Source organism: Gigantopelta aegis, chromosome 6, assembly GCF_016097555.1.
Source record: "Gigantopelta aegis isolate Gae_Host chromosome 6, Gae_host_genome, whole genome shotgun sequence".
In the NCBI taxonomy this organism is placed as follows: Eukaryota; Metazoa; Mollusca; class Gastropoda; order Neomphalida; family Peltospiridae; genus Gigantopelta; species Gigantopelta aegis.
The window spans coordinates 13,083,534-13,109,455 of NC_054704.1; the positions used below are offsets into that span (position 1 = coordinate 13,083,534).

The window sequence follows — 25,922 nt, forward strand, 5'->3', positions numbered from 1 at the left end:
ATGGCTGCCTACCACATGGTAAACAAAGAATTCCTCTCTAATACAACAGAAATCTTACGTTTGACGCTAAATACGTTTACATTTGTCATTTTCGAGTTCGCCAATAGCAAATATTTCATATATTAACCACTAATACTTACACTACAGGAAGAACCCCGTTTTAACCGGAACATTATTGAAAGGGGGTGCTGTCGAGTTTCTTACTGTAGTGTGTGTATTAGCGGTTACTATGTAACATATCTGTTATTGGCGAACTCAAAAATGATCAATATAAAGTTATTTAGCGTCAACCATAAGACTTTTGTGGTATTACAGCGGGAATCCTTTCTTACTGTGCGGTAGGCAGCTATTCCGTGTTTTCACTATACGTTTATCTCTAGCGGCAAAGAACGACCATAACCGTCCACATGTCCGTCTAGCTCTCTGACTAACTCTACATCACGTGTTAAAATAACCATATGTTTACAACACAATGATGATAGTTTAAAAACGTGATGATATGTCGTTAAACAATTGATCCTGCTGCTACTATATAGCATGACCAAATGTTTACAATGACTGTCCTGAGTTTGCTGCCATTGTAAGATGTTTACGACCAACAGATCCATTTTGATGACTAAAATTACATATTAAAGATATTGTCTTGTTTAGGATATCAGTGTCTGTATAAACAAGGTGTTGGTTGTTGTCGTCCTAATGTTTGTTGTAGCCCAAACCAGATTTTACGTTCCAATAATTTTGTACATACGAAAAACATTGTATCAGGAAGAAAGTCAACAATGACTGCTACAAACATTAGGACTCGACCGCAAACACATTGCATATGCAGACACTGGTATTCTGAACAAGAACATATATTGTATATACTTGTAGTCGCTGAAAAGGCTCTGTTAGTCAGAAACATCTTACAATGAAAGAAAGAAATGTTTTATTTAACGACGCACTCAACACATGTTATTTACGGTTATATGGCGTCAGACATATGGTTAAGGACCACACAGATTTTGAGAGGAAACCCGCTGTCGCCACTATATGGGCTACTCTTCCGATTAGCAGCAAGGGATCTTTTATTTGCGCTTCCCACAGGCAGGATAGCACAAACCATGGCCTTTGTTGAACCAGTTATGGATCACTGGTCGGTGCAAGTGGTTTACACCTACCCATTGAGCCTTGCGGAGCACTCACTCAGGGTTTGGAGTCGGTATCTGGATTAAAAATCCCATGCCTCGACTGGGATCCGAACCCTGTACCTACCAACCTGTAGACCGATGGCCTACCACGACGCCACCGAGGCCGGTCTCTTACAATGAATGCAAACATGAGAGCAGTACCTTTAACCAACATGAGAATACATCTATCATTTATCACCACAACTGGTATATCAAAGGCCCGTGGTATGTGCTTTCCTGTCTGTGGGAAAGTGCATATAACAGATCCCTTGATGCTAATGGGAAAATGTAGTGGGTTTCCTCTGATGACTACGAGTCAGAATTACCAAACGTTTGACTTCCAATAGCCGATGATTAATTAATCAATGTGCTCTAGTGGTGTCGTTAAAAAAAACCCTTTAACTCTAGCATTTATAATTTATGTGTTGAGTGCGTCTTTAAATAAAACATTTCCTTCTTTATAATTTATGTAACCTATCTATTATATTGAAATGTAATGACTATTACAACATACTAATCTTTAGTGAGTATTGCTTTACATAAACTATGAAACTGCATTTGTGTAGTCATGGGCGGGACGTAGCCAAGTAGTAAAGCGCTAGCTTGATGCACGGTCGGTCTAGGATCGATTCCCGTCGGTGGGCCCATTGGGCTAGTTCTCTTTCCATCCAGTATATCAAAGGCCGTGGTATGTGATATCCTGTCAGTGGGATGGTGCATATAAAATATCTCTCGCTGCTAATGAAAAGAGTAGCTCATGAAGTGGCGACAGCGAGTTTCCTCTCCCAATATCTGTGTGGTCCTTAACCATATGTCCGACGTGATATAGCCGTACATAAAATGTGTTCAATGCGTCGTTAAATAAAACATTTCCTTGTGTAGTCATTTACATACAGTTCACCAACAAGCTCAAGGTAAAAATAGATGCTTTGTTTAAATTGCATTTTGATTGATTGTTGTCGCCATTGTTTCCCTAGAGTATTCGACCTTTTTGTTCTTGTTAAAAAAGCTGTCAACGAAACACAGATATTTCGCCCGGATGTAATCACATGGAGTTTTTTTATTATTGCCATATGCTAAACTCTTTCGAAAATTACTCTGACAAAAAAACACCCCATTATATCAACCTCTTGACTTGAAGATAGAAAATTGAAGACTGACATTTAGAACACAACTAAGATTCAATATTCGATATTTAAAGCATCACTTAAAGATAGGAAATACAATGTATATAATTAAAGGAAGGGACAATTAAAGGGACATTCCAGAGTTTGCTGCATTGTAAGATGTTTCCCCAAAATAAAATATTTCTACGATTGAACTTCCATATTAAAATATGTTTTCTTGTTTAGAATATCAGTGTCTGTATATTCAATGTGTTTCTGGTCGTCTTAATATTTGTAAGAAGCCCAAACTGGATGTTGTCTTCAAATAATTTCGTACGTACGAAAAAATATATTTCAGGAAATAAAACGAAATTTAACTTAGTACAAATAGTAGAACGATCAGAAACACGTTTAGTATACAGCCACTAATATTTCAGGCAGAAAAATGTATTTGATATGTAATTACAATCGTTAAAAAGTCTCTGTTAGTCGATAACATCTTAAAAAGTGCAGCAAACTCAGGAACTCAGATTTACCATTTTGACTTAAATGAAGGGACAATTAAGGCATTTGGCCTGGTATGCATATTCAACGATATATAATGCACATTATTGCTTAATATCAACAAGCATAATCGTATAGTTAATTAATAAAACGGTTAAATGTGACGGCTATTCGATATAACGGGCGCAGCCATTTTGTACCGTCCCAGTGAATACGCTGGCGAGCTGATGGTTACGTAATACCAAACGTGTCTTCGAACTGAAGAAACAAAACATACCTGATTTTTGCGGATGCATTGCACTGTTCTGTAATAATAGCCATACAAGAAGCCAGCAACAATTACATATTATTTTTCAATAAAAAATAAACCACCATTGTCAAAGTGTTGAAATAACTGTATTATATTTTGTACATAAATTAAACCACGTACTGAAATAATAATCGGAGTGTTTTCTTGGTTAATTAGTATTTTCTTTCCATGGCCTGTACCTGTGGTTCCTGATTGGCAGGTGTATATTTAGACGGTCCCCAAACACTGTGTCCAGACAGTCTAAAAAGACGTGCCTCGTTTATTAAGACCACAGGGTATTGTGTGATGACCGCACGGACACCCCTCAAATCGTAATGGACTTTATCAGCCGTTCTGCTTTATTATTGTAAGTAATTCTGTAACACCCTTGATTAAGTAGACTTTCCCATCTAAAATCACAAAACTGATCAATTACGTAGTCCCAAAGGAAAGCAAATTATCACTTGGGTATCGTGAGTGGTCGTTTTTGCTCGAACGTACCCTACCAATAGACCTAATAAACAACCCAAACCCCCTCCCCAACCCACCTAAAAACCCCACCCAAATAACCCTTAAAAAGAAACAAAGAAAAGAAAAGAATCACGTTTAAAATTTAGGAAAATAAACATACGTAGACCTAAATAAATAAAATAACCAGGCTCACATGTCTCTATATTGAGATAACTTATAAAGACAGTGGGACATTACACTTACTATTTGTTCTGTTCTCTGTTGATGGGTGATCCGAGTGCTCGTGGGGGGGGGGGGGGGGGGGGGGGGGGGCTAGGTATGGACATTAGTTTGCAAACTACCATCATGTATTTCTTTCTTTTTCAGACTGCTCCCTTTTTAATGAGAAAAGAGAAACCAGACAATGGATTTCCTCTCACCGGAAACGACAGATTTGAAGGTAAGCTCCAGATAACTGCTCTGTAGTATTTTAAACTAAAACCAGCCGAGTTTTTAAATTGTTAAGTTGACTTAGAAAACGCTCACTAATTGTCAATCGTAATACCCAGTACAAACTGTGGTGTTTTGTTACTATCAATAGGGAAAATGGTGGCGATAGTTGACTATTGATGACGCATAATTAATATTCAGAACAAACATTAATGATGATTTGCAATTAGGTGATATAGTGAAAATAGGAAACTAAGGGTAAACATGAAACATGTTCAAGAGGCCAACTTCTCGTGGTCGATCGATATACAGATGTTTTTTCGCCTAACAATAAATGCTTGTCATAGAACAGGATATGATGGAAACCAGTCAAATTGGTCGCTAGCGCTCACTCTCCTGAACACTTCACTACTTGACTGTGTCACTATTGGCAACGTTCACAACTTTAAATTACATAAAGTAAACAAAATTAATGAACTGTGTACAATTCTTGAAATGACTTAACTTCCACTGCTTGTTCTGCGATTACTAATCTCTCCGAGATGTTTGACATGATGTTTTAGTATCCTAGAGAAAACCGATAAAATACGAAACTCTTGTGCATGGCTTTGCTTGTATTCACAGAGCCAGTTTCTGATCGGCAACACACAGAGTACAGAGATTGGCTTAATCAAATCACGCAGTGAATCGTGTAAAATGTATCGATCACCCACGAGAGCGGTGCTCCCAGAGCCTCCTCTATACACACGGGGGTTTGTTTGGTCGCGGCTATATATCTTGATATGATGACAAACAGAATTATGGGCGGAATCCCCTCCACGATAACTTGCTTTGTGCAGGATGACAGCTGCATTAAAAAGTGATAACTGATAGAAATGCCATTACACTATGACGTGAGGATGACAAGTAATTCTGATAGGTTTTCTTATCTCAGACTCATTTGAGACACGAATACGTAAATACAAATTAAAAACGAATAGACAGGTACCTTTTGCCCTACATACACATTTATGTATATGTCTGTAAATGTGTGTCTGTGTAAGTATAGACACAAATTGTTTATTGTCTTTAAATATCGGCTTTATCCGGCGTGAATTATAAATGTTGTGAGGCTCTGCTGAGCAGCATTTGCCATTCGATCTAAACAGGATAAAGCTCATATCTTAAGACCGTGACCAGTGATTGTTTATACTCAATTGACAATAACTGGTTACTGTTGTAAGATATTGGCTTTATCCTGCGATAATTACAAATGCTACGAGACAGTAACAAGCTATTTTATTTATACTACAATCCTACACAATACGAAAAATTATAATAGATATATATTTTTTTCATATATTCACACCTATAACTAATTAACACACAAAACTACCCCTGCAATATAACATCTAAAGCTATGAACAAACTCAAGGGATAATATATTTTAATTCTGGGATTCCTCAGGAATACGAAATTTATCTAGGCATCATATCTTGCCAATATATATATGCATATACATGTATATGTATGTATGTACACATCGCAAAAGTCCGTACAGTTACATTTAACGGACACATCCTTCGACATTTCACATGGCAGTCGTCGAGCACTGGTTGGAACGGAACACAGTCCAGTGTCTGTGTTGGGGACGTCAATCGTTCGTACGATCTATAGCATGCCAAGCAAGCAGCACGTACTAAGTGACGCCCATCTCCTAATACACTGCTGAGAAATTGTATTCTCTATAATTACACGCTAAAACATCCCATAGGAGGCGACTTGTGGGTGTAGAAAGCCGTGTTAGATTTTGATTACCGAAATATACCTTTTTCTTATTTATTCAAACATTTAAAAAAACATTTATATAATAAAATATTTGGCTCTATCTTAAATCTAGCTGAATTACGAACATTCATTTAATTAAAAACAATTTGATTAAATACAGTAACTACTGAAACATTAACAGGTAATAGACTCTCTAGACCTGCAATGACATTTGGATCGACTAAGTGATTGGCAAGTTATCCCCACACAATAAATTGTGCACACTCTGTCTGCTTTGAGCCAAGTTAATAAAATGTCATTGACATTTCTGCATGTCAATCGATGCCTTCAAACCCCACTGCTATCGCTAAAAGGACATTTCATTTTGTGTTAAGATTTCTCGTCAAATAAAACAGAACGGGGCTGTAGCGATTGACAGAACCTGTATGCACCGACAAACAGGAATCGTATCAATCTTATTAGAGTATTAGAAATATTTGTTTATGAACAATCCTGCCGAATCCCCGATGTAAAATATATTGTTATCACTTGAGTTTTTTTCTATAGCTTTAGAGGTTATATTGCAGTTGTACGTTTATGTGTATTTTCTAATTAATTCTGCATACACAAGGTCAACTAGTTATATGTATGAATAATGGGGGGGGGGGGGGGGGGGGGGGGAAATCTATTATTTATTTTAAATTATAAAATGACTAAAAATCTAGCTTGGATCATATTTGAACAATAAAAAATATTGTCTGCTGTGAACATTTAATTTAAAAAAAAATAAAGTTTGTTTTGTTAACAACACCACAAAAGCTAATTTGATTTAGTAATCATCGGCTATTGTATGTCAAACATTTGGTAATTTTGACATATAGTCTTAAAGAGGAAACTCGCTACAGTAGGATTTTTTTTATATGCACCATCCTATAGACAGGATAGGATATACCACGGCCTTTTATATAGCAGTCGTAACGCACATGCTGGAACGAGAAATAGCCCAATGGGCTCACCGACGGGGATCGATCCTTGACCGACAGCGCATCAGGCGAGCACTTTACCACTTAGATAATATGTCCTGTGATATTGTTTCTTATATACCGGCCTCGATGGCCATCGGTCTACAGGCTGGTAGGTACTGGGTTCGGATCCCAGTCGAGTCATGGGATTTTTAATCCAGATACCGACTCCAAGTGCAAGGCTCAATGGATAGTTGTAAACCACTTACACCGACCGGGTGGTTTGTGCTATCCTGCCTGTGGGAAGCGCAAATAAAAGATCCCTTGTTGCTAATCGGAAAAAGTAGCCCATGTAGTGGCGACAGCGGGTTTCCTCTCAAAATCTGTGTGGTCCTTAACCATATGTCTGACGCCATATAACCGTAAATAAAATGTGCTGAGTGCTTCGTTAAATAAAACATTTCTTTCTTTCTTTTTGTTTCATATAATATTTAGTTCTAAAAAGCGTAACATGTTCTAGAAAATAAAGTGTTCCTTTGCACAAACCAACATTCGTAATTAAAAAAAATTCATTTTTAAACCATTTATTTTAGTCATGTTAAGTTAGAAAAATCAGCATGCCAGCACATTATTTGTAAACAAATACCCAAAGACCAGAGATTAGTACACATATGTCAACAAGACATCGATTCTGAAATATCTGATCATGTTAAAGTAAAGTTTGTTTTATTTAACGACACCTCTAGAGCACATTGATTTTTTTTTATCTTATCACCGGCTATTGGACGTCAAACATGTTTTTAGAGGAAACCCGCTGTCGCCACATAGGCTACTTTTTTACGACAGGCAGCAAGGGATCTTTTATTTGCGCTTCCCACAGGCAGGATAGCACAAACCATGGCCTTTGTTGAACCAGTTATAGATCACTGGTCGGTGCAAGTGGTTTACACCTACCCATTGAGCCTTGCGGAGCACTCACTCAGGTTTTGGAGTCGGTATCTGGATTAAAAATCCCATGCTCGACTGGGTTCCGAACCCAGTACCTACCAGCTTGTAGATCCATGGCCTAACCACGACGCCACCGAGGCCGGTCTGATCATGTTAATGCCTCTATATACTGATTTTCACAAATATCGAGGCATAATGTGTACGATAACGAGTTTGTTTTACAAGCAGACGAGGAGCCATATGAGTTAGATGTAAACGAGCTGAAGGCAAGCATTGGCTTACTTCTAATGACTGGTGTGCATTTAATCCCAACTTTCTACACTACACTACCATTGAAAAATAATTTCATAGAAATTATGTCAGTATTATTGTGTGAAATATTTCAATAAGTTCACAAAAAGAGACATAATAATAACGCAAAATGTACATACAAAACTGATACCGTAACCCTTACGCTACACATTGTTAACTTTTATAGCAACAAAAAGCAACTGGAGTCTAAACTAACCCCAATTAAACTAATGTGTGAATATCCATATGCATTCATGTTACAGTGACAGATATTTGAAGGTAGTCCTTTTTCTTTTCTTTTTTTTCTTTTTTAAAAAGGCTTGGTATTTTAAAACGAAGCCGATGATTAAAAACAAAATATGATTATCGATGTTGCGAGAGTTTAAAAAGAATTATGATTATCAATATTGCGACAATATGTTTTCCTTTGATTTAGCAGAGTGATAAAATGGAAACTAGAAAACAAATATTCGTGAATAATAATTATGATATCTGACAGTTACATAAAGGAACATTTGAAGTGCTAGTAAAAAGTTACAAAATGGTGAAGAACAAAGTAAAAAACAAAGGGCAAATAAGCATAAAACAAACCATTTATTAGAATCTAAAACTGAATCCATGAATATGTTTTTTCTTTCTTCATCCTGAATATTCAAATAGGCATTTATGAATAACCACCACAGACGTTAAGTGTCTTTTGAAAATACTTGGTTTTTTCCGCAAGACATATCGTTATATTCTGTGATAGTTAAGGCCTTTCTGAAATAAAGTCAATTTAATACTTGGCGAATTTGGTTTTGTGTGTGCATGTTTCAGAGTTCAGAGTGCATTTCGCTCTTCAGTTCTACATTCCTACACATGTGTTTGCAATGCCAGTCATTGTGTAAAAGGAACAGAAGTTTTATAGTTGGTGTTCAGTAATGGATGTTTTAAATGGGAAGTACGTTTTGATGCCTATCAATAGAAAACACTTAGAGTAGAATCCACACGTTTCATATTCCTTATTTAATTGATCACAAAGGAGTCATCTGCGCAGACTCTCATTAAAATAGGTTCCACCTCGCCCACACAATGGACAAACTGTATAATGAACCACTACGATATTCTGAAGCTTGGTGTCCATCTCAAACACGTCGGCGCAGACTAAATATATATATTGTTTATGGGAACACAGTTACTGACGCTCTACATCGACATTCGTTGGATCTGCATCGGATCAGTGGTGTGTTCAAGAGGTCGAGCGCTCTCTATACTTTTGACTGGTACCATTTGTTTTGTCACATCACATTCATCCAACATAAGGCACTTATCGCTTGCTTTCCTGAACAGGCCCCTGGCCAACGCTGATTTACTGCGACTGTTCCATAAACATTTTCTATGGTTTGCGTCTTTCAGCGTCGGTCGCCGTTGTGTTACAGAGTTTATGAAAACCAGGCTAATATTTGTTTAATCACACATGAGTACATCGTTCATATCGCCAGTCTCGCATGCCGTCGTTAACATCGTGTACATATAATACTACGCTATTAGTGATGTTCCACTGATTGATTATAATGAAAACGGATGGTCTGGCTTTTCCGATATGATGATCGGTTATCAAAATATATAATAGATTTTTGCTGAAAATGTTAACTACTACAGTTTATTGAATTGCTATAAATAAGCTGATATTGTGTTTGCTTTCATATGATGTACGTAAACAAAACAGATACTGGATAGGTGTTACAAGTAAAAGTGGTGAGTTGTAAGATCTATCCTGGTTAACAGTACATACTCTTCGGTGCATGATTCTAATAATCCTTCTTGAGTTCATATAATTCCAACCCGGTCATATGTTACAAAAAAATTCAGAATTGCTATATATATATATTTTTTTTTTTTCGGATTCCAGCGTACTCTAACATGAACTGCAGACATAATTATTGATCAACAAAAATGTTCTGATTTATTGCATTTCCATTGCTATATACTGCATTCTTCAAATGATAATAACTTTTCGAACATCTCAGAATCACTGTTTGGGTTTAACTATATATGGGGAAGAAATGTCAAGTGCAACTTTTATTAATAATAACTGATATCTCTCTGTTAACCATTTAATCACTGAATAGTATGTCCCGGACAGCGTGCTTGAACCTTTAGGTGTTATTAAAGCAGATATAAATTACAGATGAAATGAAAACTCATACATGTGTGTATCAAACAAGACAGCACATACCGTGTCGTTCGATATATCTGTCATGGTGAACTGGCTGGAAGAAAATTAAGCGAGTTTACCACAGAGGATATCGTGGCACAATCACTCTAGCCACTGAACTATGGCCTGTCGCACCGCACATTAGAGCATATTAGACTGATCAAATGTGACAGCTTTCAGCAAAAAAGAAAAAAACAGGGAAGTAATTAACTTTTTTTGTGTGAACGTTTTGAAGGAAAATCGTACTACAGAAAAAGAAGACAGACATTTGAAATTCGTTTAAGCAGGAGCAGTTCTGTGATGCTTTGAAGGAGATAATATAAAGGTCTTGTGGGTTACATTTTCACTTGCATTGTGTTAACAGGTTTTGATTAGAATAATTAATCTTGGAATAACACCGTTTCTCGTAATACATAAAATCAACATGCAATCATATATACTTGCTTTTTTCTATTCATTATAAACAATGCACAGTTATTGTAACACTATTTATTAATTTTAACTGAATAGTTTTTAACTGAATAGTTTTTAATAGTTTAATTTTTTTTAAAGTGCTTTGAAATCATTATCTATGGATGCAACTGTTATCTACAACATCGAATATATGTAATGCATTCGAGACATTAAATTACGCGGACTTCTTACATATATGTACCTACAATCCCCCCCCCCCCCCCAGTTTTATTTAAGCTAAGAATACATAGAGCAAACATACGACGAGTTTCGTTCCCTGTATTATCAATTATGTAACAGCCCTAAAGCCGGGTTTCCGTAAACTATGTAGCGAACGTAGATCGACACAGGCACTGTGACAGATCTGCAAGGTTGACCCGAATTCATCTTGTCGACCCGTCACCGATTCCACAAAGCGTATCTCTGGTCTGCGTCGACCGGCAACGTGTTACATATTTTATGGGAACCAGTAGTGTTAGAGTACACCAGTCTGTAGTGGCTCTCATGCAGGTTACTATTTTGTCACGCACTGATTTTGATTATCACAGACATAAAAAAAGTCCACACTCGGCTGTTATTTCCTGGATGACAGCAATATAAAAATGAAAACGAAACAATACAGTAGGTGTACATGGGTGTGAATGACGTCATAGTCTGTAAAAGTGGATACTGAAACCAGTCTGGAAGGACGTGGTTTATGTCACAGTTGTTCGTATTCATTAGACGATCATCAATAACACTGAAAGCAAAAATTAGCCTAACACAAACATACTGTACAGATCTTGTTCTCTAAAGGGCGGGACGTAGCCCAGTGGTAAATCGCCCGGTTGATGCGCTGTCGGTCTGAGATCGATCCCCATTGGTCGGCCTGTTGGGCTATTTCTCTTTCCAGCCCGTGCACCACTACTGGTATATCAAAGGCCGTGGTATATGCTATCTTGTCTGTGGGAAGGTTCATATAAAAGATCCTTTGCTATTAATGGAAAAATGTAGGGGGTTTCCTCTCTAAACTATATGTCAAAATCACCAAATGTTTGACATCCAATAGCCAATGATTAGTAAATCAATGTGCTCTTGTGGTGTCGATAAACAAAACAAAATTTAATTTTAACTTTGTTCTCTGAATTACTTTGTTTAGCGTACAAATCGGTCATGACATTGACAAACGATAAGGTTTTTTTTTCTTCTTTTAAATTGTTATTCACAAGACTGAATGAATGGAGCCGCCAATGGGAGCCAGACAACCATTGGCTGATACGTAACTTATAGAAACATGTCCCGTATTTCAAGACAGATATATTTATTAGTCCATGCGATCCGCTGCCACGTTTAGAAATAAAATGCAAATGCTATTCATTTTCTGAACCAGATTTGTGTATTATTCAGTAATCAAAATATTACCACTGTCTGGATATAGTGTTTGTTGTCAATTAGTATTCATTTATTTTATAAATTTTTGGTCTACTGTTTGCAAGTACATTTTTAGAATTTGTTTTCTGTCAAGTAGTCTAAGAATTCACAGAGCGACAGCATTAATTTCTTAAGCACACCTTAAAGGCATACTGTCACAGATTTAAGGACCTTATTTCTCTAAAAATGAATAATAAATCAAAATTACATTAATATTTACAGACCAAATCTAGCTATTGCAATGGAGTGAAATATATGCCAACGCTCTCAGCAATGTTAGTTTTTGAATTATGGACCAATGCCATAATTCAATTATTTTTACAAAATATCATTAATAAGTGGAGTATGGTGGTTGCGTAGATGGTTGAATAAAGTACATTTAGGGACAAATCAAATATATATATTTTTAAGTAATACGTTGTTAGGCCATGTAATAGGTCAGTGGTATGTGACAATATGCCTTTAATGGAAGGTTAATGTAGACACAGGCAGTAATTAAGCAAGTATATCCGTTTTTTGTTTTCTTCTTATTATTATAAACTTAAAATAGATCTTGATGTGACAATATTGTATATTTAAAATGAATGTGATTCCCGTTTCTCTCTCTCTCCTGCAGGCTACTGCAAGGACCTGGCAGACGAGATTGGCAAGAGACTGAAGTTCTCGTACACGTTCAGACTGGTGGAGGAGTACGGACAGGAGCTGGCCAACGGATCGTGGGACGGGATGATCGGCGAGCTGAGACGAGGGGTGATGTCTAACCGTTAGTCACTCCCCTAGCGGATAATTTCACAAAGGCAACAGATGTGCGATCGCAAATCCGCCTGTCCCATTCATTCATATTTAGCCACATTTTGGTTTAATCGTACCTTTCAAACAGTATGACATAATACGTAAAAACAACAAAAAAACACCCCAACAACAACCCCAAAACGATGGAAAACAAGCAGAAAAAACCCAACATGTCCCAGAAAACCCCAAACCCAAACAAAAACCAAAGAAATCCGACCAAACTCCAAATAACCCCACACTCAAAGAAAAAAAAAGAAAGAAAGAAAGCAAAAAAAAAAAAAGAAGAAGAAAAAAAAGCAGAGAAAAATGTACAGATATATTACATCAAGTGCTTTTGGTATCAACCCTTCTATTCAAGGTGGCATAATGCTGATATCGGCTGTTGGGTGTTAAAATACAAAACAATTAGTTAAAACATATTAATATTATGATTCCTTTCAGTCAATAATAATACTAACAAGATCATTTTCCAATAATGCTGTATCATACTGACGACGTCAAGTATTGTTATTTAGGACAAAGTATACACCTGATATAAGCATTTCTTTTAGCGTGCCGTTATATTGATATTGAACTGCAGTCTTGATGTTGTATTAACCTCTGATGTCGACTGTGCAAGATTAGAAGTTAATATGACATTAGACACCAAGAAGTTACTACATTTGCCGTCTAATGATGTTTTAGTTTGAATTTAATAGTGTGTAGTATGTCAGCTTTCTTTTATCATTAGTATAGATAGAAAGATAGATGTTCGACTTTGATCATATGATGTCCTTTTGTTAGGACCATTTTACCAAAAGTCAAGTCGCACTTATTATAGGTCTCGCTACAGAGATGCCATCTGCCATTGAAATCCAATGAATATGTATTCCTACAAAATGTATATTTTTTGGCAAAAAAATAAAATGTGTTTATACTAAATTAAATTGCCCAACTTCAAATGAAGATTGCTAATAGAATGGGCTCTCGTTGGCACTAACAACATATACCATTGCAAACATATATAAGTATTTATTTTTACTCCAAAATTGAGATTTGACCACATCTGGCTGTAGTACCGGTCCGAACAGATGGAGCAGAAACCGATTCACATTGTCCGCCTGTTCCGCTGTACACCAATGTCCCAAAAGGTCAATGCACAATATTAAAAAATAACATAGGCAAAATCTAGCCTATACTTGTTTTAATTCTTCCCCAATTACTAGAAGTGAATATGTGAATCACAACAAATGTCACAATTAGGAACTATAGAGGACCGTGATGGATGGACTCTTACCTGGAAATGAACTGTGTGGTGAGACTTTAAGTCAAAATGGTAAATCTGAAGTTCCAATAAAAAAGAAAAAGAAAACTAAAAACAAACCCCCTAACGGCAACGTTCGTGAAGATAATAAATGTTCCAGTTTGCGACTAAAATAGCATATTTACAAGAATATTTAAGGTTTTTGAATAATGTGTTCTATATATTGCTTCTTATCGGCAATATGTCCATGGGTACCGAGCAAAACTGCTGTTACTTGGAAAACGTGTTCAAATTAATGTCCGTTATATACAAGAAAACAATGTGCTGAGGTGTCGTTAAAAATACAGGCTTTTGTTCTGAATGAAAGTTTATTTAATTGCCTTACGTAATTCTATTATATTCTTTGGAAACGTCCCTCATTAATTGTAAAAATCATTCCTTGTTATCTAGAGAAAGAATGGGCACGTCATAATGATAAATCCGGCGTGAAAATGACTTCATTTCGCGGAAGCAGTTTGTTCTACATAGCTGTGTCAAGTGGATTGGACGCCATTGTAACGGAAGACGTTTATTACGCATGCCTTGACGCCTGCGTTCTAATTACCGTAATGTTCCACAGTAAAACCTCTCCATTTCACATTGCATTGGGATTCGCCTTGTCGGAAAATATGAATGTCATTAAAGGCTTTGAATGACGAGAGGCAAAATCTCACGATTCGTTAACGTTTTAATGGAAGCAGCGCCCATTATCGTCAAGATGTATCCTGTACTCGCAGATAATTGAAAACTGAAATTGTGACATCGATGAATTCGACACAGAAGATGATGATCATATTACGGAAGGAAGGTCTCACACCCTGGCCTAATGCACTTCCTTTTTCTTTCATGTCATATGTCATTTCGTTGTCTGCAATGGAATACAAATAAGAATGGCGTTCCTACGTTGGTGTCTCAATTACTGGTGAAATTTTATTCAACTTAATCCGCGTTAGGAATTAAAAAAAAAATCACGTGAAGGGGATTATTTTTGCAGTATGTGTGATAAATAAATACACATCAGTTACATCATTTGTGTCACCTTCACTTCCAAGCAGTAATTCAAGTGTTTTTAAAAACTATATTGTTACAAGACATACAACGTTTTGAAGACAAAACAAACAGAACCACTATAGATACTTTGTTCGAGTACAAGATATAGGTAATTTAAAAGTTTAAATATATTTTCGAATTTATATCCACAGAAGGTTTTTCAATATAATTCGGTCAACTATACAGTAATTAATAAAACGATTTTTATTTAAATTATGCATACGATTAACTTAAATGGTGTGTTACGTCGTCACTGTATTTAGTTTGGTTCACTATTTTGGTGACAAATTGACTAAGAATTAAATGACGAGAATCAGTTTAAAATGCTATTCACATTTTCCTTGTATTAAGAGGAATAGTGTTCAATAAATATATATTTATTGTACACATTGATAACAGACATACGGTTCTGTACTTCTGAAAAGTCTTATTTGTGAAAGTTATAATACACTATTGCAAAAAATCCCAATCTTTCCGTCTGACGCGTTTTGTGATATATTACGTGTTAGCCTCAAACATTTCTGACAAGACGGTAATACAGAACGTTTCACAATGTGCCAAACTGCAGACAGTGAGTCTCACAGAGTTTTGTCGAGTCCTTATTGAAATAGTGTTCCCAGACGTCGTAAAGACATGGCTTCCAATAATGAAATATGTCGTGTATTAATTCCCAGCACACTGGTAGATGGTCACCTTTGATGAAAAGGAGCACCATGGCTTTATTGATCTTTCGGGGCGGGACGTAGTCTAGTGGTAAAGCGATCGCCTGGTACGCAGTCGATTTTAGATAAATCCCCGTCGGTAGGCCCATTGGACTATTTCTCGTTCCAGCCCTTTGGTATACCAAAGACCGTGGGATGTGATGTCCTGTTTGGATGGTGAATATAAAAGATCCCTTGCTACTAATGAATCAAATGTAGCGAGTTTCCTCTCAAAGACTTAATGACAAAATTACAAAATGTTTGACATCCAATAGCCGATGATTAATAAATTAATATGTTCTAGTAGTGTTGTTAAACAAAACAAACTTTAACTGTTTTAGTGTCAAAATTACCAAATGCTTGACATCCAATAATCAATGTTCTCTAGTGGTGTTGTTAAACAAAACAGACTTTAAACACTGTTAAAATTACCAAATGTTTGACATCCATCATCCGATGATTAATAAATCAATGTGCTCTAGTGGTGTCGTTATACAAAACAAACAGACACAGTGTCAAAATTACCAAATGTTTGACATCCAATAGCCGATGATTAATAAACCAATGTGCTCTAGTGGTGTCATTACACAAAACAAACTAACTGTTTTGTATAAAACTATATTAGAATTACCAAATGTTTGACATCCAATAGAATAGCCGATAAATTAATGTACTCTAGTGGTATCGTTGAACAAAACAAACTTTTGACTTAATATTAAAATTACAAAATGCTTGAAATCCAATAGCCGATGATTAATAAACCACTATGCTCTAATGATGTTAAAGAAAACACACTAGATTTAATGTCAAAATTACCAAATGATTAATAAATCAATGTGCTATAGTGATATCATTAAACAAAACAAACTTTAGATTTAATGTCAAAATTACCAAATGATTAATAAATCAATGTGCTATAGTGATATCATTAAACAAAACAAACTTTAGATTTAATGTCAAAATTACCAAATGTTTGACATCCAACAGTCGAGTTTGACACCCAATAGCAGATGGGTTGTTTTCGTGCTGGGGTGTCGTTAAACATCTATTCTCTTCTGTTCTATTTCAATAGCCGATGAGTAATAAATTAATTTGCTCTGGTAACGTCGTTAAACAAAAACTTTAACTTTGACTGATATTTGTGTGTTCCAGGAAGCGGATATGACGGTGGCGCCGCTGACGATCACGGCCCACAGAGAGCGAGTCGTCGACTTCTCCAAGCCTTTCATGAACATCGGCATCAGCATCATGATCAAGCGTCCCGAAAAGATGAAGCCCGGAGTGTTCTCCTTCATGGAGCCGTTCTCTGTGCCCGTGTGGGTGTGCATCACCGTCGTGTACGTCGTCGTCAGCTTCAGCATGTTCCTCGTCAGCAGATTCAGTCCCTACGAGTGGAGACGTCTGCCCTTCTTCGGCAACGTCATGTACAACCAGTTCACCATCTACAACTCGTTCTGGTTCTCCATGGGCGCGCTCATGATGCAGGGAAGCGAACACTGTCCAAGGTGATTGGTCTACGTTAATAAACTTTATATACCAGTCGTGGGGCACTGGTTGGGAAGGGAAAAAAAACAATCAAAGAATGGGTCTTCTTAGTAGCAGGGTTTTCCCCCCAGAGACATATAGCGTAGGCAGCCGCTACCCCTTTGACATCATGGAAGCGCTTTAAATCAATTACCACTACACTTTAATTGGCCATGTGTGACAATCTACTGTTGGTTGTTAGAATTCTTGAAACTTAACAGTACCCGGGTATTCACATCTCTAATAGGTCAAACATGTTCTTCATACCTAATTAGGTGCAAGGCCCTCAACAGATAGGAGATTCGAACCTACGACCCCTGCATCTCAGGCGAGCGCTTTACCGACTGAGCTAGATCCCGTCCCCGCAGCTAAGTTAAATGTTCCGGACAGCGAACACTGCCCAAGGTGATCTGTCTATGTTAATAATTATACTGATCAGGGCTTGAACTTAACGATGGCACCAATAGCAATTGACGTAGCTGCGCTATAATACGTTGTCGTACTGGCAGTCTTTTTGCCATTAGAAAAATTGCCCTCGGACGAAAGAATATATGTTTCCATTTGTAGTGAGGGATCTTTTACATGCGCTTTCCTACAGACAGGACAGCACATGCCATGACGTTTGATATACCAGTCGTGAAGCATTGGTTGGGAGGGAAACAACTAATCAGAGAATGGGTCTACATTAGGAGATTCGAACCTACGACCCCAGCACCTCAGGTGAACACCCTAGGTAGCGAATGAACCAGATTCTGCCCACTGCAAGCTAAGTTAAAAAGAAAGAAAAAAAGAAATGTTTTATTTAATGACGCACTCAACACATTTTATTTTACGGTTATATGGCGTCGGACATATGGTTAAGGACTACACACAGATATTGAGAGAGAAAACCCGCTGTCGCCACTTCTTGGGCTACTCTTTCCGATTAGCAGCAAGGGATCTTTTATATGCACCATTCCACAGACAAGATAGCACATGCCAGACCGACCGCGCATCAAGCGAACGCTTTACCGCTGGGCTACGTCCCGCCCCTCAAAGAAGCTAAGTTAAATGCACAGAATATCGAAATTGAACTTCAGTTAGAAGCTGAACAGTAAATTACGTAGTCAACATACACGGCCATTCATATGAAAGCGATTAAAGAAAAACACGTATTAAAATTAATTACTCCTCCATAGATAGCTGTGGTATCAAAGGATTGCTGTCAAAGTGATTTATTGTAATCACCCCGTGAAACAGTCTAGAAGAAAAAAATCAAAGACAGTGAATTAATCTAAGCCAAGACAAGATAATAGATGTGGGGAGATGTGGTGAGACGTGGGGTCGCAGCACTCGCCGCTGGAATATTTGCTAAACATCGTCGCAGGATAGTTGATTAAATTAAATGCCAAACACGTAATGGAAAAAAGTGTCCAAAGGACCAATCTGCGTTGTAGCCCAAATCATATCTATCCAGGAGGCTGTGTTTGAAGAATATGGCAAGAACGCTGATAATCTGTGCTCATTAATCATGATTCATAGCCGACATTCAAATATTTAAAAAGAGCTTTTCCTGTTAACTTAAGTAATATTACGTGCTTCTTCTCTGTTGTAGGTCCGCCGCAGGACGTCTGATATGCGGGGCCTGCTGGTAATATTACATGCTTCTTCTCTATTTTAGGTCCGCCGCAGGACGTCTAATAGGCGGCGCCTGGTGGTTCTTCGTCCTGATCATCATCTCATCGTACACCGCCAATCTTGCCGCGTTCCTCACCATCGAGCGGATGAAGAGTCCCATAGAGTCGGCAGACGACCTCGCCAAGCAGACGGATATCGCGTACGGGACGCGGGAATACGGATCAACGAGAGAGTTCTTCAAAGTAAATGTTCGAGATATTTCTAATGCACCTTTATAAAATTATACATATCTAAAATCGAAAATTGTAACAAGTTAAAGTGTGTTTTGTTTAACGACAACACTAGAGCTCATTGATTTATTAATCATCGACTATTGGATGTTAAACATTTCTTAATTCTGACATATAGTCTTAGAGAAGAAACACGCTACATTTTTCCATTAGTAACAAGGGATCTTTTATATACACCATCCCACAGACAGCACATACCATGGCTTTGATATACCAGTCGTGGTGCACTGGTTGTAATGAGAAATAACCCAACGGGGATTGATCCCAGATCAACCGCGCATCAAGTGAGTGCTTTACCACTGGGCTATGACCCGCCCCTGTATTGCAAAAATGACCATATGTTTGACATCCAATAGAGGGACCGGCCTCGGTGGCGTCGTGGTTAGACCATCGGTCTACAGGCTGGTAGGTACTGGGTTCGGATCCCAGTCGAGGCATGGGATTTTTAATCCAGATACCGACTCCAAACCCTCGCAAGGCTCAGTGGGTAGGTGTGAACCACTTGCACCGACCAGTGATCCATAACTGGTTCAACAAAGACCATGGTTTGTGCTATCCTGTCTGTGGGAAGCGCAAATAAAAGATCCCTTGCTGCTAATCGGAAAGAGTAGCCCATGTAGTGGCGACAGCGGGTTTCCTCTCAAAATCTGTGTGGTCCTTAACCATATGTCTGACGCCATATAACCGTAAATAAAATGTGTTGAGTGCATCGTTAAATAAAACATTTCTTTCTTTTTTTTCAATAGAGGATGATAAATCAATCAATGTGCTCTAGTGGTGTCGTTAAACAAAGCAAACTTTTAAACTGTGCATTGCACTGCAAGATGGCAGTATTGCGTGAGTTTATTGAATCAGGCCCCCGATCAAGATTTCAGATATCCTAAAAGCATTTAAGAATTCATATAACAAAATTATTCCTGAAACCGCCTAGAGAAGGTGTCGCCATTAATATATTATATTGGCATCCAATATCAGGAAACAAGACGTCACTCGTTGAAAGGGTGTTCGCCTAAGGTGCCATAGGTCGTAAGATCAATACAGCTCGGAAGAAGTTCTCCGTGATTTTTCCTGTCTATGATAATAAGAAAACAGCACTGACAGTTTATAGTAATTACCCTTTTTGATTTACTATGCTTTTTAAAAAACACAATTTATAGGGTTATTAAAATTTTCCATCCATAATAATGATCGATGACTAATGCGATCTGAATATATATAGTCGTATATCATTAGTTTAAAAGTTTTTTAGTTTTTTTTGTTTAAGGACACCTCGCCATAGCCCAGTGTTAAAGTGTTCACTTAGTGCGCATTCGGTCAGGGATCGATCCCCGTCGGTGGATGCCTTGGGCTGTTTCTCGTTCCAGCCCATGCATCACGACTGGTATATCAATGGCCGTAGTATGTGCTATCCTGTATGTGGGATGGTGCATATAAAAGGTCTCTTGCTACTAATGGACAAATATAGCGGGTTTCATCTCTAAGACTATGTAAAAATTGCCAAATGTTTAACATTCAATAGCCAATGATGAATAAATTTGCTCTAGTGTTGTCGTTAAACAAAACCAATGTTAACTTTTAACGACACCACGCATCATCTATCGGTCCTTGATATACCTTTCGTGGGCCACCGTTTGAGACTGCGCAATCCTAAATGGTTCCTCAGGTGATCTCTGTACCAACTGAGGCACACAATTTACATGATATAGGCACTGGGATATAACAACTTTATACAATGACTACAACTCTCATAGCAAGCATACATGGACTTAGAGAGGAAATAAAACCTATGTGCGGCCCTAGTGCTTATAGTTAACTTGTGCGTCACAGACAAGTCAATTTCAAGTTAACTTGTACGTCACAGAGTGATCGATTCGACCCGTGCTTTTTTATTGGATGGTATGGCGTATGGCGTTAGTAACCTGGTCATCGCCTACGAGCAGCCAGTCGTATATTTTTAAAATGTTATCACACGCATTTGTGTTAACATTATATGCGTTATCAAAAATAACGAATGGTGTTCACACCAACGGGTGTGTAACAAATTTTATTAGAACGTTAAATATTAATTTTTTTTCTTTCTTTTTTAACCATTAAATGTTGTGCAGACGTCCCAGGTGACGACCTACAAGACGATGTATAACTTCATGACGTCCACGTCGCCGTCGCCGTTTGCCAAGACCATAGCCGAGGGAGTGCTGCGGGTCCGCAGTTCCAAGTGGAACTACGCCTTTCTCCTCGAGTCGTCCACCAACGACTACTATAACAACCGCAAACCCTGCAGCACGATGAGGGTGGGGCCCAACCTCAACCTGAAAGGTTTTGGAATTGCCACACCTCTTGGGTCAACTCTAAAGTAAGTCCAAGCAAAAGCGAAGACTCCTTCTTACGAACTAAAATTATATGAGCAAGCCTAATGTACGTAACCAAATTAGGTAAGGGTCTGACGACTCGTTGGTAATTATTTGGTAGTTCCGTATTATTTTAGCAACTTTTGAGCACAGACTGCTTCTATACTTTGTTTTGGTAAAATCTGACTCGTGAAACACTCAACAAACTAGCACACGGTTTATTATTCATGTTTGTATTAAAACTACCAAATGCACATTCGGCTAAGATTCATAATGATACTTTTTCATGTTTTTCGCTTTAAATTGTTTTTTAAATCATTGCTTTTAAGAACATGCCATAACATCGACACCTTACAACCGAAGAAGCTGTATTTGTTTTTTAACCATGAAGAAAAATGCAAAAAAAAAAGAAGAAAAAAGAAGAAGAAAGTGTACTGGCCTTTATTACTTTTATTGAGTATATCATGCTGTTAAAATCTAAAAACATTGTTCAGGTCCAGAGTCTGTTCTTGGGTTGATTTCAGCCAGACCAAGCAGAAAAACATCCGCTAGATGTTTATGCGTTTCACGGTAAACCAAAATGGCCACGTCGGGAACCAATCAAATAGTTCACGCACGTGAACTGGTTGAACTTGGGGCTGGTTTTATAATGACGAGCCTTCAACTACAAACTGAAAAGGCCTCATATTTAAACAGGATACGGGGAGCCATATTAACATACATGCAACCAATTACGGTTCAGGGACATCTCTGCCGGGCACAAAATCTGACTGGTTCCGGACAGAATGAGGGTGGGGTGGGGTGGGGTGGGGGGGGGGGGTGGTTGGATATGGGCAGAATTTGGGATAACAATTCGTGAAAAGGTTAATAAAATTAGACAAAAAAATTAACAAGCCAAGAAAAGAGTTAAACATTTACTGCTAGACCAAATATTTATATAATTTGGTTGCTTACGGAAGAGAGAGAGGTGGGGGTGTGGGTATCCACAAGATGCTGTTTCTTTGTGATATGACAATGTACTTTGTAACGCACTCCTCCGTTTAAAATTCCAAACTAGGCGAATTTACCCTAGTCGTTTGTTACATAAATCTTCACAATGCACAGTCAAAGGGAAGTTTTGAAAAGGTCACGACTGCATGCCACCATGAATCACACTCGTGTACTTCGTTAATAAATGTCCAAGGCAATTTTTTCAACATTTGAATATTGCAACAACATGACCATCATCCTCCCATTTAATCAAACGCATTTGTGTTTACTGCTACATAACTCAATATAAATGAATGTTTTTTCCTTGCAGAGAGAAAATAAACTATGCAGTATTAAAACTGAAAGAGGACGGTACACTGCACAAACTGAAAGAAACCTGGTGGTACGAAAAAGGGGAGTGCGCTTCCCACCCAGGCCACAGAGTAAGTATACTAAAAAAAAAAAGAAAAAAGAAAAAAAGAAAACCAGGGTTGTGTTTAGTGTAATTGTAATAGGTTTAATTGATTACAAACGCTTAATTCTATGAAATGATATACTGTAAATCAAACTAATTCTCTTCAATTGCTACATCTGTCAATCCCTTCTTTAAAAGTGAAATATGTTACAGGGGAAAACTATAGGTGCATTTCTTTTTATGTTCAGTATAGTCGATAGTACAGTACAAACATTATTTTTATTTTCAGTATAGTCGATAGTACAGTACAAACATTATTTTTATGTTCAGTATAGTCGATAGTACAGTACAAACATTATTTTCATTTATCTGATCCAGATAGAAATTAATACGCCTCATAGACTTGTATTTGATTTATAACGTACTTTTGTTTATAACGTACTTTTGTAAAGGTATTGGATTTCTAAAAACCCCCAATTATTTTATCATCAAAGTGAGTGTGCATGTTTCAAAAGTATAAAAATCGATTAGTTTTACTTTCAAGCCGCATTGTTTTCTGGCACAGCATAATAATATAATATAATCACAGTAGTCTATATATATCTGTCTACCTATCTATCTTTCTGTCTCTCTGTCTCTCTGCCTATCTCTATATGTCTGTTGGTCTGCCTGTGTCTGTCTTTCTGCATGTCTGTCTGAATTGTCTATCTATCTATCTATCTATCAATCTATCTGTCTGTCTATCTGTCTACTTACCTATTTATCTATGTATCATCTATATATCTATCTGTTTGTCTGTCTGTCTGTCTGTCTGTCTATCTATCTATCTCTATTTAATCACAATAAATTATCAGCTACTATTTTATTTCATTATCCATTTCAGGAGTCCAAAAAGAGATCTCTGTCGCTAAGCAACGTTTCTGGTGTGTTCTACATTCTGATAAGTGGCCTGGTGAGCGCCATTGTGATGGGAATCATAGAGATATTCTGTATAAAGAAACGATTAAGTCCCCAATATCTTGTGAGTTCCATCGTCTCGTACATCATATTGAATTATGTGTTAACTGTTTGATACTCAACGTGTTTTTTGCATCGTTTTAAAAACATCAATATAAATATTGTCTTGTGTTAAATAATACTTCCAATTTTACGAAGATTTCAGACACTACAATAATTGAAGATGACCATGTTGAAATAACAAACAAAGTTTCAGTTCTTTCAGTTCTTTTGATGTATCAAATTTCGTTGATAATTTACTTTTTAGCCACTCAAAGATAAATAATTACCTATTTTATCTACTGAGGAAGCTGCAATGGCGGACCCAGGAAATATTTTAGGGACGGGCCCAAGGACAAACGGGTACATGGACCAACTCTAAGGAAAAGGCATTTCAGTGAAAATTGTGAATAAATTGTTGGACAAAAGGGGCGCTTTAATTTTAAAGGACGGGTCAAGTCCCCCTGGTCCCATCCCCTGGATCCGCCTTTGAGATGTATGCGCTGTTTAGAGCTGCAATATCGAGTATTTTTTAACACTTAGACACCCTATAGTCGATATGTATTTTTGTGCTGGGGTGTCGTTAAACATTCATTTTAATAGTTAAGTTATTATTAATAAAAGTTATTTTAGTAACAGATCTTTTCGAGGTAGAAATTAATATATCTGTGAGAAGTCTAGAACACCTGTATTTGAATTACATAAGATGTTTTTGAAAAAGTGTTTTATCTGCAAACACGAATTATTATTTTTCAGTTCTGCTTATTTTTATAATGTACAATAGTGATACGAGTTAAACCTGTACTTGTCTTTCTATTTACATTAACAGGAGACGCAAACAATGCAGCGAAGCGAGATTGTGCATTTAATTTATCATTTTATTATCTTGCAGTCACCTCGAATGAAAAGGAACGACACACGACTGTTGAGATTTGGGTCACCACCAGAACAGATCAACGGTTTACTTCCGGATGTCGGTACAAGATGATTGTTATTTGTCATACCGATTACACAGTGGGTTCAGGTGAACTCGCACTGTTTCATTCCCGGTGCTAATCGTTCGTAAAACCAAAGAGTTACTTAAAAGGTAATTCGACGTAAAAACAGCGAATTCCTTGTCCACGAAACCGGAAAAATATCCATCTCGGCAAAACGCCTTGTCTACGACACCGGAAAACTAGACACCAGTGACACGGAATCGAGATGGCAAGAGGCACATTGTTGGAAAGACAACGGTATTTCTATTACGTGATGAGCGCGCCGCGATGGTTGCATTGTTCTACAAGAGAGATAGAGTTAATACGGCTGTGTGAGTTCAGGAGAAATACATTTCACGTGAATTTAACCACTCCTAGTTCTGTGGCCACGAGGGTATTGCGGAAATGTCAACCTCAAAGAAAATGACAAACGAAAATATGTCTGCTACACTCTGAGCAAACAGTAATCATACAGGCAGAATACAGAACTGGGCCAAGTCGAAGTAAATACGTGTATGTGTGTATGTGGGGGGGGGGGGGGGGGGGGGGCATTACAAAGAATGTTGGCATAGTCAAATAGGGTCTTCTCCACCCAGACAAAAAGACACTTTTAAAATAAAACCGACACATTTTTGTGTTGTTGTTGTTTTGGTGGGGGTGGAGGAGGTATGGTACGGTCATGGAATATGTAGTAGCTTAGAATAACAACCGTTTATAATGCACAGTTTAAAAATGTGTTATGTTCAAGCACGACAGTGGGTGTACACAGACGATGAATGAGAATATTGACAAATCGACGAATCAGTACATTGATTCCGACGAATCAGGATATTGAGAAATGTGTGTTAATGTTGACGAATCAGTACGTGTCTGCTGTCGGATCATTAGTTTGATAAAGATGCGTTCTGGCCGCGCAACTTGACAACATGTAGCTGACGTTTGTTTACACGTAATTGTAGAAAATAGCATGTAATTTAATTGGTTTG

General features: G+C 37.5%; 1 protein-coding gene across 1 annotated transcript; it reads left to right on the forward strand.

Moving 5' to 3' along the window:
* Nucleotides 1–25,423, forward strand: LOC121374378 (glutamate receptor 4-like). Its single transcript, XM_041501480.1, has 9 exons — nt 1–18; nt 3,906–3,978; nt 12,592–12,725; nt 16,953–17,305; nt 18,985–19,183; nt 21,337–21,584; nt 22,880–22,991; nt 23,847–23,984; nt 24,852–25,423. The coding sequence occupies exons 1-9, from the start codon at nt 1–3 to the stop codon at nt 24,945–24,947; spliced, it is 1,371 nt and encodes a 456-aa protein (XP_041357414.1). The 3' UTR covers nt 24,948–25,423.
* Nucleotides 25,424–25,922: the final 499 nt, after the last annotated feature.

Excerpts from the sequence above, each read along its gene's own strand:
- LOC121374378 (XM_041501480.1), top strand. Across the intron at positions 12,726-16,952 it reads TCGGCGAGCTGAGACGAGGG|GAAGCGGATATGACGGTGGC; the intron begins GTGATGTCTAAC and ends TGTGTGTTCCAG. Across the intron at positions 17,306-18,984 it reads GGAAGCGAACACTGTCCAAG|GTCCGCCGCAGGACGTCTAA; the intron begins GTGATTGGTCTA and ends TCTCTATTTTAG.